This window comes from Babylonia areolata, chromosome 8 (genome assembly GCF_041734735.1).
Source record: "Babylonia areolata isolate BAREFJ2019XMU chromosome 8, ASM4173473v1, whole genome shotgun sequence".
Taxonomy (NCBI): domain Eukaryota; kingdom Metazoa; phylum Mollusca; class Gastropoda; order Neogastropoda; family Buccinidae; genus Babylonia; species Babylonia areolata.
The window spans coordinates 21,773,166-21,787,292 of record NC_134883.1 but is presented as its reverse complement, the minus strand read 5'-3'; the positions used below and the strand labels follow the sequence as shown (position 1 = coordinate 21,787,292).

At 45.0% G+C, this 14,127-nt stretch overlaps 1 protein-coding gene across 1 annotated transcript in view; it reads right to left on the bottom strand.

Moving 5' to 3' along the window:
- The window catches only part of LOC143285009 (neuroepithelial cell-transforming gene 1 protein-like), a 45,551-nt gene extending 31,888 nt beyond the window's left edge, over positions 1 to 13,663 (bottom strand). The window contains exons 1-2 of the mRNA XM_076592176.1: positions 13,586 to 13,663; positions 7,939 to 8,019 (exon numbers count right to left, since the gene is read on the bottom strand). Coding sequence (XP_076448291.1) covers positions 7,939 to 8,019; positions 13,586 to 13,663 — 159 coding nt within the window. The remainder of the gene's footprint in view (positions 1 to 7,938; positions 8,020 to 13,585) is intronic.
- Positions 13,664 to 14,127: the final 464 nt, after the last annotated feature.

The window sequence follows — 14,127 nt, the reverse complement described above, 5'->3', positions numbered from 1 at the left end:
GGAGATGGAGATGCTAAGGAAGGGGTAAGGGAAAAGGCGAGGTGGGAGTTGGGGGCGGGGTGTTCTGCTTGGGGCGTATGATGAAACAGAAGAAACACACACACACACACACACACACACACACACACACACACACACACACACACACAAAACAAATCGACGAAAATGATGACTGCGATGACAACGACGGATGGCGATAACCACGGTAAATAACACTGCCGACAGCACACTGTTCGGTACTGGGACATCAATTTGGCGTTTAATCTTCTCCTCAAAGCCGAGAAGCGGAAACAAAGAAAGGAATTGCTATCGATAGCCCAACTAATTTCCTTCGTCTTGAAGAATCCATTACTGGCCTTTTCCTCCCATCCAGCCACATCACAAAGAGCTCATTTTTATTCGGCAGTAACAAAGAAATCAATATGCCATCTTTCTTTGAGAGAAAGTGGGGAGAAGAGGTAATGGGGAAAGTGAGGGAGGAGAGGGTGGGTGGGTGGGTCAGAAGCATCATCCAGAAAGGTGGTAAGAGGGTGTGGGTGGGTGGGTGGGTGGGAAGGAAGAGGGAGCGGAAGGATGAGGTAAGAGAGAAGGGAACAGAGAACACAGGACAGAGATGGAGCGTGGGAAAGACACAGAGTGGGAGGAAGAGGGAAAATGTGTGTGTGTGTGTGTGTGGTGTGTGTGTGTGATGACTATGAAACAGAGAGTTCTCTTAGAGATATGAGAGAGATGTGGGTGAAGAAAGGAGGAATGAGATCAAGGAACAGAGAGAAACCGGGGAGGGGGGAGGGAGATGGTACGAGAGGAAACAGAACAGGACTGAGATGCGGAGATAGTTGGGGGGAGAGGGTGGGGTGGGGTGGTGAGGCTGCCCGGCGCACGCGCGCATACACACACACAAAAACGCACACACACAAAAAAAAAAAAACAAGAAAAAAAACAAAAACAAAAACCTAAAAAAACTGATGGGCCAAATCCCCACCCATTGACCACCAGTGAAACCATTCTGCAAGAGTACCGAAGATCCCAGGTTAAAAGTGGAATATTCCATTTCCTACCTACCCTCTTGAGGCTTGACTTTCAATGAGGCAACTGACAGCCATTATCTGATACAATCACCTCTCATTTGTGTGCACTTGCGGCTTATATCGTCCTAACAAGTGTCCTTTTGTGGGGGTGAACGCCACCAAGTCTGAACAAAGACCTGACTTTTCACAAACGCGAGTCCATGGAGATCCGCAAAACAGCCGTCACTTTCAATTCGAAATACTTACCACGCCTACCCTAATCACCAGCTGAAAAAACAGACTAAACTTACTCATTATACCCAAAAGGTAAAAACAATCAGTGAGATTTTGTGGAGTTGACTGCTTCTACACTCACTTAAGGATAATACCCGGTTTGGGTTGTCTGTCATCACAGTGCGACCCTGCGCACTGCCGCCCCCACTGCAAGTGAAGAGGAGACGGGGGTAGAGTTGAGTTCAACGACCGACTGGCTTACGCCATTCGGGAACAAGGTGCTGTGGTCTGGGTCTTGTATTGGAGGCATGGATACTAATACCAGTTATTAGTGTCTAAGCCTGGAGACGGGGGCGATTGGAGGGGAAGGGTGGGGTGGGGAATGGGGCGACAAGGACCTTTTGGCCGTGTGGTGGTTGGTTTTTGCAGCTGATTGTTCTCATCCTGAAAGTCAGAGAGCCGATTTCCATGTACGGCAGCGCCTGGTTGGTGAAGTATCCAGATTCCTAGGCCATACAGCCAGCCTTCCTCTACCCCAATGTCCAATGTTAAATGGTGTGTAAAAATACTGGCGACAGAACCCGCCTCCCGTGTGAGCGAAAAACAAGAAATAAGCCCATTCTTTAACGATGCAAGAAAACCGCAACAGCGTCCGATGGGCAATGGAACACGGCCAGGGCCCGCGGAGACAGGACTCGGGGAGTGTGTCTGCTTACTTAAATGGCGGACTTAAATTTGTCGAACTACGATCTCCACAAACAAGAGAACATGGAGACCATCATCATGGGAAGGCGGTGGAAATGAACTGGACACGTTTCCAGTACATCCGCCCCCTCAACCCCCTCTCTCCCCCATGACCCCTCCCCCACCCCCGCCCCCCAAGTGTCCAAGCTCGTATATTATATGCAACTTGAACCACGCGACATAGCATCAACTGATAATCAACTCCCACGACGCGGGCACCCACGCAGGAACTCCTACGTGACAGGCAAAGCGACCCAGACGACCTGACCCACCCAAACCCGTGATCGTGGACTCTTTATTGATCAGATCATAACTCCCGTTTCTGTACTTGATAGGCAGCCGTTTCACTTAGTACATATGTGACTCGCATCGGTTGTGGTTGGATGGTTGATGCCAGGATGCGGAAAAGTGTTGGGGGGGAAACCCAGTTTCTCTGAAGTTTTCATAAAAAGAGCACCAATGCTTGGAAAATATATCCTCCGCATAAACAATGTGTTCAAGAACAAGCCCCTCGACTTTGTTACAAAAACAAAGAAAACAAAATTAATGAATACACAAACGAACAAACAAAAAATAAAGAGATGAATGAATGACTGAATGAATAAATTGGTAAAATAGAATACAATACAATAGATAAATACATAAACAGTCATTCATAATCAACATACTGTTTCAAAATCGCTAATTCTGTATACCTTCGTTGATCCAGACATTTCGTACAGAATTTTTAGAAGAAAAAAAAAGGGGGAAAAAAAAAAACAAGCAAAAAAACAAAAAAAACTTTTATACATAATTCTGCATTCCTCTGGAAGCACAAAGTGATGAAAGTCAAGAGAGGTCTAAATCAAAATTTCCTTTTCCCAACGACCAACTGTGTAACATGAAATTTGCCAGTTTTCCTTTTCGCCTGTTGCTGAAGGGGGCCCGTCACAAAATGCTCTTTCGCATACTGACACTGGCACGCGTACAGACTGATAGTATAGCACAGACTGCCCAATCCAATCCACTTAAGTGCACTGGCACGTGAACAAATATTGTTCACGTGTTGCCCAATCCGCTTCCTTCTGCGGATATTGCATGAAAAAACACAATCCTCTCACAACCTCCCCCCACACCACTTCCGCTACACAAACACCATTGACTTGCCACGCACACGAACATCTCCACCCACTTCCTCCCACCTTCCCTCCCCCCCCCCCCACCCACACACACACACACACACAAAACCCAACCCCAAAAACAACAAAAAAACCCAGTTAAAAACAAAACAAAAAAAAACAAACAAAAAAAACACCCGAAAAAACACCAACACACACGCACAATTCACGCTGATGTTTAACACAAAATGAAAACGGAACTCTCCACTTAAGGGAACTCTTATTGCCTCCACTAGTCTTTCAGTGTTTCAATACTTTTCTTTTCTTTGTTTTAATGCATATAAAAGCATGTTCTTAGAATCATTTTATGACATGTATATGGATTGTTTTCCGGCATGCACCGCTGACCGTCACTATCGAGTTCTATTGACACACTGATGCGCGTGTTATTTTACTGGCGGAGTACCGGACAATTCTGTCAGGCATCCGCCTGCAAAATAAGCATAAACACACTGTGGGCAGACAAACAGGCAACAGAGGCAACGAGGACGGAGAAAAGGGAGACCGTCTATGAGAGACAGAGAGAAAAAAAAAAGAAAAAGAAAAAAAAGAAGAAAAAAAAAAAGAGAGATAGAGACAGACAGAAAAGGAGAATGAATCACAGACGTCCACCGACTTGACGTGTATTACTATTATTCATACCATTCTTTTTTTTCCTTTTTTTTTTTCTTTTTAAAGCAAGTCCGTGGGTGAGGTCACTGATATCGTCTGTGCGAGACAGAGACATGGAAAGGGATCCAAAGACACGGAGAGACAGAAAAGGAGACAGAATCGCAGAGGTGACGTCACTGAGATCGTCCATGAGAGATTCAGAGACAGAGACAGAAAAGGGGATGGAGTTCTTTCACGAAAGTGACTTCCGAGCGAATATATATAATACAATTCAGTTTAATAGTCAGTGTGACAAAGCACAGGAGGCAGACAAAGTCTGCTGGTTCAAGGTTACCGACAGAGAGAACAGACCGTCAACCGGACCAGCAATGAAGAATGTAAGGTATTTTTGCTGTGGCTGTTTTCTAACAGACATAATTATGCACGCGCACGCACACACAGAGCAACAGGGTACAAAGGCGAACTGGGAATAGGCGAATCCTCCTCCATAAATCAACCATATCTTGTAACAATGTTAACTTGTAACAGCAATACCCGACCGACCTAATTCTGATACAAGAGACAACTGTTTTTGTTTCTTTTGCTCGGAACGTCGAAATGTCATGAGGTCACTGCTTCGCCTTTCTGAATAAATAAGCTAGCTAGCTCTCTCTCTCTCTCTCTCTCTCTCATGTGTCTGTCCCGTAGGAGAAATCGACTGGTAAGTAGGAAGAAGAGGAGGGCCGTAAAGTGACGGGAGAAAAAGTATGGGCAAGAAGAGGTGTAGTGGGAAGCAACTATCGGCTTGATTTTTTTTTTAATCGATGCGAGAAGAGGGAAAACCCTTCCAGTTTGTGCGTGGGGACGAGAGGGGGGGGACAGGATAGTAAGGAGAGTGATGATAATAATTATCATATGTGCGTGCTCGTGTGTGGGTGTATTGAGTGTGGGTGTGCGCATATATATATTCATGCGTATGTGTGGGGGGTGGGGGTGGACGCGCGCACGAGATCAAGCTGATTTGAGGATTCAATGTTATTAACATGTAACAGCAATACCCGACCGACCTAATTCTGATACAAGAACTGATGCTGAAGAAGTTGATGCGAAAGGAAAGTCAATTTCAGTTTCAGTTTCAGTAGCTCAAGGAGGCGTTACTGCGTTCGGACAAATCCATATACGCTACACCACATCTGCCAAGCAGATGCCTGACCAGCAGCGTAACCCAACGAAGTCCCTCGAAACCCCATCACAGTTAACGCTTCAGTGACTACCATAAACACATTGCTCGATGTGGATGAAGTGTCAGGGTATGATGGTTTCAGCCCATTAAATTAATTGTGAACATGGAACATGACGAACATTCTCGCTGAGAGAGAGAGAGAGAGAGAGAGAGAGAGAGAGAGAGAGAGCGAGAGAGAGAGAGAATGTGCAGGCACGCGCATGTGTGCGTGCTTTTAGAGTGCAATTTCAACAAACAATATCAATGAGATTACTACCATCACTATCGTCTTCTTCGTTGGTGTAATATTTTTAAAGCAGTTCATAGTCACGCATTGACTTCCTCAATATCACACCTCGCACTCTCGTCAGTATAAAATTGTGTTGGTGTAGCCTGTGTTAAGACATCAATTATTGGTATAGCTTCTGTCATGACGCCAAGTTTTATCGCAGACGTTGTGAAAATGCACGTCAAACGTCGTTCTGTTCACCCCCTGCTTTCGGCCATGTAAGCCGACACCGGGCCGATGTGAGCAAAATATGGTAAAGTGACTGCCAGTGTACCCTTCGTGCATGAACTACATCCCTCCGTCACTCCCACTCCAAACCTTTCTCCTTTAAAAAATTAAAATAGCGAGGTAATGTGATTCATCGGCAGGGGAGGGAGAGCACACACACACACACACACACACACACACACACACACAGAATCTTTCTGCACAAGCATGCTTGCGTGCGTATGAGTGTGAACTTGCCTAAATTCATGTGTGGTGCAAATGTGTGTGCACGTGCGTGCGTGCGCACGCCTCTGTGTGAGAGAGAGAGAGAGAGAGAGAGAGAGAGAGAGAGCGCACGTGCATGAAGGAGACCCGGCATCAAAACTTCATCCTTTGTCAGTAAACTTCGTTTCATCCTCCCGAATCAGGTCAGGAGCGTAGGGAAACGACAACCAAAACAGGCACAGGTCTGTGGTTCCTTAAAGGGCATCGCTGTGTCTGGCAATAGCACCCCGTTCCCTCCCTTCCTATATGGGAGTGTGTGACTGTGTGAACGTGTGAGAGAGAGAGGGGGGAGGGAGGGAGAGAGAGAGTATGCACGCATATATTACGTTTACATTTCATTATTATTATTATCTTTTCTCTTTTTTCCCCTCATGGCCTGACTAAGCGCGTTGGGATATGCTGCTGGTCAGGCATCTGCTTGGCAGATGTGGTGTAGCGTATATGGATTTGTCCGAACGCAGTGACGCCTCCCTGAGCTACTGATACTGATATTTAATGCAACAACAGTGTGTATGCACACTAACAGAATGCAACAAGAAGACAATGTCAATGAAATTACATCCTGGTTCATTATTATCATCACCCCCTCACGCCATGCCCCCCCACACCCCCCTCCCCAACCCCCATGCCGTCCCCCTCCGCTCCAATCAATTATTCCCTACTAAAATATAAACGAAAATAATTGGTCAGGTGAGTCACCGGCAGGGACGGGAGAGACAGACTGATCCTTGGGGCTTGAACAAAATCCAGACAAAGAGTACATGGAAATTGGAGAGAGAGAGAGAGAGAGAGAGACTGAGACGATATATTCATTTTTAAGGCCAAAGCCCCATATGAATGAAGGGCGATAACACAATATACTGAAGTCATCATAACTATCAGTGAACATTCACCATTTTCACAATTCAATGAATTATGACAACATCGTTTCAAGAGAGACAGACAGACAGACAGACAGAGACAAATATAAGCAGAATGGATATCTGCGCACGTGACTGAGAGATAATAGACCAACAGGCAGACAGAACTGATATGTGCTAGAGTTAGCGAGAGAGTTAGGAGGGAGGGAGGAGAGGAGAGAGAGAGAGAGAGAGAGAGAGAGAGAGAGAGAGAGAGAGAGAGAGACGGAGACGAGAGAGAATGGGAGAAAAAAAGAGAACAGAATGACACAAGAATCTTTCCGTACGCGCGTGCTTACTTGCTTGCGCATGCGAGTGGGCTTGCTTAAGTTCGCGTCATACAGACTGATCCTTGTAATATTGTGAGTTTGCATCATTGTGTGTGTGTGTGTGTGTGTGTGTGTGTGTGTGTGTGTGCGCGCGCGCGCGCGCGCGCTACTGAGACATGTTTGCGTGCGTGCGTGTGTGCATATGTGTATGAGTATGTGCGCGCACACTCACCATATGCATTATTTTACATGTCACGATATACGGTGTGTGTGTGTGTGTGTGTGTGTGTGTGTGTGTGTGTGTGTGTGCGCGCGCGCACGCGTGTGAGCGTGTTGTTGAGTGCACAGGCACACTTGTGAGCATGCAAGCGTACGCACTGACGTAAAGCGGACGAAGCATCAAAACCGGACGGACGCGTGTCTATCGGATGTTCTCGCTTGGATGACAAGGGGTGCGTCATGATCAAAACGGGGGGCGCGCACACACAAACACACACACACACACACAGAGAAAGAGAGAGAGACAGCTATATATACGGAAAGTGAGAGAGCGGCGAGAGAGTATACTGTAATAGCACTTCTGAACGATGACTGGTGAGATCGATTACAGTGATGAGGAAATAAGTGAATCAATGGGAGAAAGCATGCCAAATACGGACAAGTACAGTTATTTCTGAAGTTGTACGACTTTTTGTTAATGACCTAGTTTAACACAACAGTATGCTTCACGTTTGTTGTCGAATAAACTTACAGCAATTGGGAGATTCGTCTTTTGTGTTGACAGGTTAATAATTATGGCAGCTAAGTTCTGACGCACTGAATGGGATGCCACAAATATTCGAAAAACGAACAGTTCAACAGAAATAGTCCAGACACTGACGAGCGAGAAATGTCACACACACACACACACACACACACACAAGACAAACGCACACGCACACACACACACAGATACACACATACTGATAGACAATACACAGACACATTGATACACACAGACACACACACACTGACACACACACACAACCACTGACCGTGCTTGGGTTGGCGTCTCCTTCCCCCATATCCATACTGGTGATGCTGACCGCATCGTCATCTGGCCGCTTGCGTTTCCTCTGAAACAGCAGTCCCCAATCCATCATGTCACATTTACCTTCAAAATCACACAAGCCACGGAGTCTTTTTGTTTCTTTTTTTCCTCTAGACCTATGCTGTGCCGTCAGCCTTTTGCACACAAGTGCGCCGACAGTGGAAAATGTACGTTGTTGTAATGTAAACGGAACACCGCTGCACAGCCTCAACACGCCCGAAGCTCCAATGAAGTCCACAATACTGTCCCAACAAGGATGCAAAGACAAAGCAGGCCTCTTAAAAAAAAAAGAAAAAAAGAAAAAAGAAAAAGGTCACGTCGCCAGTAGTGATACTTCACAAACTTTTTCGCGGAAACCAGTCACACACAGACCCACGCATCTGAATAGTTGGTGACTTCCCTGAGACCAGCCTTACTGTGAAAACATCCTCAATCGTTTTCAACTTTATATATATATATATATATATATATATATATATATATATATATATCCCAAACGGAGGAAGAGGAGGTCTAGGACTACCGACTGTGAGCAATGTTGAAGGCTGTAAATGCTGTCACACATCTGCTTCCACATGAGTTCAAAAAACCTCGGAGAGTGGTCGAGGGTCTCTTTTTGTCAAGCGCTCAGTCTCTAGAACACGAGTAGTCGCCAAGTTTTAGTGAGTCCAGAGAAGTCAAGGGCTCTTTTGGCTGGTAAGGCGATATGCATGCCAGCTGTTGACAAGCAAATTAATTTATGACGAATAGCGTGGTGGTATTTTTGGGACACCCCTTGCCGGTGTAACACGGCAATTTTACTCCCCACGAAAATTTTACTCCGATGCTCTTGGCGTGTTGCGTATGCAAGAGTGCGCGCACGCGTCCACGTCGAAGTACCTGAGCGAGCGAGCGCGTCGCTGTGTGTGTGTGTGTGTGTGTGTGTGCAGTAAAATGGAATTAAAACACTTTAATATTTAATTTTCCATGGGAGAATAAACTTAGCCAGGACGGGAAATAAAACCATCCGGAACATACTTTCTAGGAGGGTGGAAGCAAGCTGCAGGAACATAATCCTCATAGGAATTTTTTGTTTGTTTGTTTGTTTGGGGTTGTTTTGTTTTTGTTGTTGTTGTTGTTGTGTTGTTGTTTTTGTTTTTTTTTTGTGTTAAGTTTTCGTGGAATAATGCTCGTGTTACACCGGTCGCGAAGGAACTGGTTTGCTGGGTTTGTAGGAGGGATGTGTGTTGAAAAAAAGTGTGTGAGCCGTGTCAACATTGGAATTCTCTTAAAACAGCCAAGATGATGAAGCGGTTGCTGTGTTGTATTGGGGCGGAGACGAGCGCGGCGACTGTACGTGTGGCGGAGTTGGGGGAGGGGGGGGGGACATTAGGGGGAGGGGGGTCGGTGTTTAAAATGTATTCATTCGATTAGAGAGCACGGTAACTATGAAACCGTGTATACACGAAGCTAAATCCAACTAGGTCTTTGAAGCGTCAAGGAAAACAAAGCGAACGCTTGCAAAGCTGCGAACCACGTTCAAATCAGGGTCGGTACGAGAGCATGAGTGGGCACACCCGCCTGTATTGTTTGTTGACGCTCTGTCAACGGAGTTACGTCATGCGAGGTCTGGTGGGGAGGGGATGAGTCAAGCAACACATGACATGAATTTGAGGGAAATATTTACAAAGAACATAAATTGATTTTTTTTTTTTTTTATATAAAAGAACCCCAGAAGTATAAGATTGGCCAACATGTGTATTAAATTTATATGGCCACAATTCGATGACTGGGCGTTTGCTGCCCCCCAAAAAAATCCCCCCAGTAATTTCAGAGTGATTTTAATGAAAACGGTTACCACTTTCCTGATGACTTGCTGATTTATGTGGCCACTGGAAATTTCATCTAACAATTTGGTGTCTTGGTTGACATCCTCATAATTATTATCTGCACCAAAAAAGATGTTTCACGAGCACAGTTCAAGAACCACAAGGCGGCAGCAAAACAGTGTTTGTTTTTGTTTGTTTGTTTGTTTTTTGCCAACATTCGACAACAAGTAGTAGTTCTATCGAATTGCTCTTCTTCGGACAATGGCATACAATTCCAAACTTCACTGCATCCCTTAGTCTGACAGAGTAACGGTATTTCCTAAGCGTTTCTCTCCTCCTAATCCTGTCTGCCTTACTATTTTCTTAATCAGAAAATGTTCAACATACTTCTAAAACCAACCAAGTGACGTGTTGAATGAGAAACGCACACACAAAACCGCGATCAAAAAAATTCAAAGTTCTTGGTCAGTACAGACCTTAGTACAACAACCGAGTGATCGCAGAGGCAACCACATTCACTTTTACTGAGGTGCTACATTTGCATGGGCACATGGTTTCTGATTGGGTGCTCGGCATGTTTGATTCTCCTCTGAGAGCCCGCCATCGATGGACTTGACCCTGGTTTATGGTCACACCGGTACAGACCGGTGCACACTTAATTTCTGCGACAGCTGAGTTGGTCAACCATCCTGCGTTCCTGCAGCCAACAAAAATTAGTCCAAGGGGCAACGCTGTCGTATGAGTGCTACTTTCAGGAGGTTTTACAACCCTCTGTTCCGCGAACGACCGGAGACACCCTCTTTTTCGCTCTTTGAAGACATATGGTTCCCTTGCCTCGCAGTGTAAGTACTGGTCACGTGAGGTTTTACAACCCTCTGTCCCGCGAACGACCGCAGACATCCTCTTTTCGCTGTTTGAAAACATGTGGTTCCCTTGCCCGGCGGTCAACACTGGCTTTCGTCTTGGGTGCTTGTCTTATCAGAGAGTCGGTCAAGTGTCACTGGTCGTGGTCAACAGTGACACCGCAACTCCAGCTTCAGCTGATGTCACTGGTTGATCCATGCAGTGTACAGCAGCCAGCTGTTTCTGACCATAACTGTATGCAAGAATCTGTATCTGCTGGGTCGTGCTATTTCACTGAGCTGGATGGGAACGTTTTACTGGGGCTAGATCGCACATTTTATTGTAAGGCTGCCTAAGGTGTCACCTTTTTCAAGGAGGCGTGACAAGCTGCATTCGGACAACTCCACAGACGCTAAACCACATCTGCCAGGCAGATGTCTGATCAACAGCCTAACTTTACGCGCCACTGAGGACTTAAGTGCATGCATTAAAAAAAAAAAATTGTGCACATATCAGAGCGGAATCCTTTTAAAGTATTTTGCCAGAGGACAACTCTTGTGTTGCCACAAGTTCTTATTCAGTGCGCCAAGTGAGTGCTGCACACGGGACCTCAGTTATCGTCTGATCAGAATGACTATTGGCTGACTGATTTTCCAGTCAAACTTGGGAGAAAGGGCGAGACCGGGATTCAAACCCAGACCCTTATGGTATTGGCAGATATGCGTTTTAAGTAACCATTCTGCCACCTTCCTCCTCCACTGAGCTTAAACAGCTCAGTGGCTATCTCCTTCGCTACGTCCACATCAACCCATTCTAACAGCAACCCGAGATATTAGTTGTCAAGCAAAACACCCAGTCAAGTCATTTCACTGTTCGTTCGACTTTAAACTCAAGACACCTGTAGAAGTAGTGGTAGTAGTAGTGGTGGTGATAGAAGTAGTAGCAGTAGAAGTTAAACCGGATTGTTCATAGGCCATAATAATAATAATTCAATTTACACAGAACACTTCCATTTAAAACCAGGCTAAGTTGTGTTGAACAATGTAAACGAGGACGATTAAAGTATGCACTAAAGCATAAAAACATTTCTCAACAAGACAGGCATGGCCTTCAAGACTCACTTGTGATAAATTAAGTCCCCTAGCATTAATTAGAGTAATTTCCCTTTTTTACTATCTGCACCAAAATGTTTGCAAAATAAATAAAAATTCCATGCTTAGCAAAAGAAGTTCCTCTTTGAACAAAAAATGATAATAATGACTCCTCTTGTTGTTGTGTCAGAATAAGAGGTCAAAGTGCCATGTTTAGAGAATACAAAAAATATAAATATAACAGTAAATGCAGTTTGCATATAATTAGGCTTCTTTTTTTATTTTTTGTGCCCATCCCAGAGGTGTAATATTGTTTTAAACAAGATGACTGGAAAGAACTGAATTTTTCCTATTTTTATGCCAAATTTGGTGTCAACTGACAAAGTATTTGCAGAGAAAATGTCAATGTTAAAGTTTACCACGGACACACAGACACACAGACACACACACACACAGGCAACCGAATACCGGGTTAAAACATAGACTCACTTTGTTTACACAAGTGAGTCAAAAATGACAACTTGCACACATAACCCTGCACAAACATCCAACGAAACACAGAAAAAGAATGAAGGCAAGCAAGTGAAAGAGATCGGGAGGGGGTGTGGGGAGGAGGGGCAGACATAAACAAGCAGAATGATGGGAGTGGGTGGTGGAGAGAGAGACACACAGAGACACAGAGAGAGAGAGAGACGGAGTTGGGGGGAAGGGACAAGGAAATATTGACGCCGTTGATGGAGGTGAAGGTCGGGAAACAACTGACTAAGAGTAACGTATGTACGCACACACAGATAAAAACAACACGCACGGCAAAACATTCTACATACATATCAAACAGCTCTACACCCAAATGACGAAATCTCCCGTCACAATGCTCAACATCAACAGAACGATATTACAAAACAACATGACAACAGCATAAATACTATGAATACTTCAAAAACAAAGCACAAATATCACAATGCCCAGACAATACACAACTCAGATCACAAAACTTTAAAAACAACACCACCACAAAATAAATAAAATGAAAGTTAAACTGAGCGGGAGGATGGACAATGATTGCGTCACTGTCCTGTCGCCCGCCACAGAGACAGGGAGCAGAGTTGCCATGCAAAAGCCTTCTGATAGTAGTGATGGCTGTGTTGTTCTGTCATGACAGGAAAGTTTGGCTGTCGAGTACCCTGTGAGACAGGAGCGGAGAGGGTGGGCCTTAAGCCCGAGAAGGAAAAGATGGAGCAAACAAAGAGAGGCAGGTTGTGTGGGGGGGAATCACCAAGCAAACAAACCCACAGGCAACAGGCAGAGAAAGACAGTTGGATGGAGAGAATGGGTGAAAGTATGGGGGTCGGGAGTGGGGGGGGGGGGAGGGTCAAAAATGAGGAGGCAGAAAGACACAAAGCGAGTCAGGGTGGTGGCGGAAGGGGTGGGGGGAGCAAGTGAGAAAGAGTAAGAGAGACGAAAGGTGAGAGTGTGGGTGGAATAGAAGTGAGAGAGTGAAAAAGAGAGGGGGATGAGCGAAAGGGGGCAAGAAAATAAAGATGGCGTGGATAATGCTGAAGGTTGGGGCACAAAAACAATGGAATAAAAATAAAGATTTAAAAGTTTGGTATAAACAAAGGCATACATGAACTTTTATAAAACTGTAAATCATAACGTCGCAAAAACTCAACCGAAACTGCAGACGCACGTACGTACCGACGCCAGGAAGAGACATATACACAGAAGAAAAAAAAAGGCAGAGAGAAGACGGAATGAGGACGAACGGAAAAATATACACGCTGGGTGTAAAACAGGCCAGAAATCACTTTAAAAGAGAATACAGTCTATAACATTCATCTTTACTGACCTTCATGAAGTTGATGGGGATTTCCATTGACTGGATGGACAACCGCCTTGAAGACTTCCTCGTGCTTTTACTCGACATGTCGGGAATTCTGTCCAACAAAAAACTGTACCACTCACGATCAGATTTCACTATCCACTGCTCTACCCCGTTCCATCTCTCACGCACACAGACGCATGCGCACAACTTTAAAACTCATTACAACACATTTCTTCAACAACTCATATTCTAACATATTTTTTCTTTGGGGGAGGAAGGGGGGCGGGGGGGGAGCAAGGAGATGGTAGACAACAGACGGAAGCATGGCATATTCGAAGTTTCCGAGCGGACATTCACAGCTGAAGCTATGTTGTATCTAGACCATGACTATTCACCGCTGTTAACTTTTAGAAATGAGAGACGTCAGTGCCACCACATTTCTTCTCTTTTTCTTTCGTGGGAGAGAGAAAGATCAAAGAAATTTCGATACTCCATCCGATCAAAGAAATTTGTTTATCTTAACAATTCGGTGTAAAAAAAAACAAAAAAAAAAACAAACAGATCGT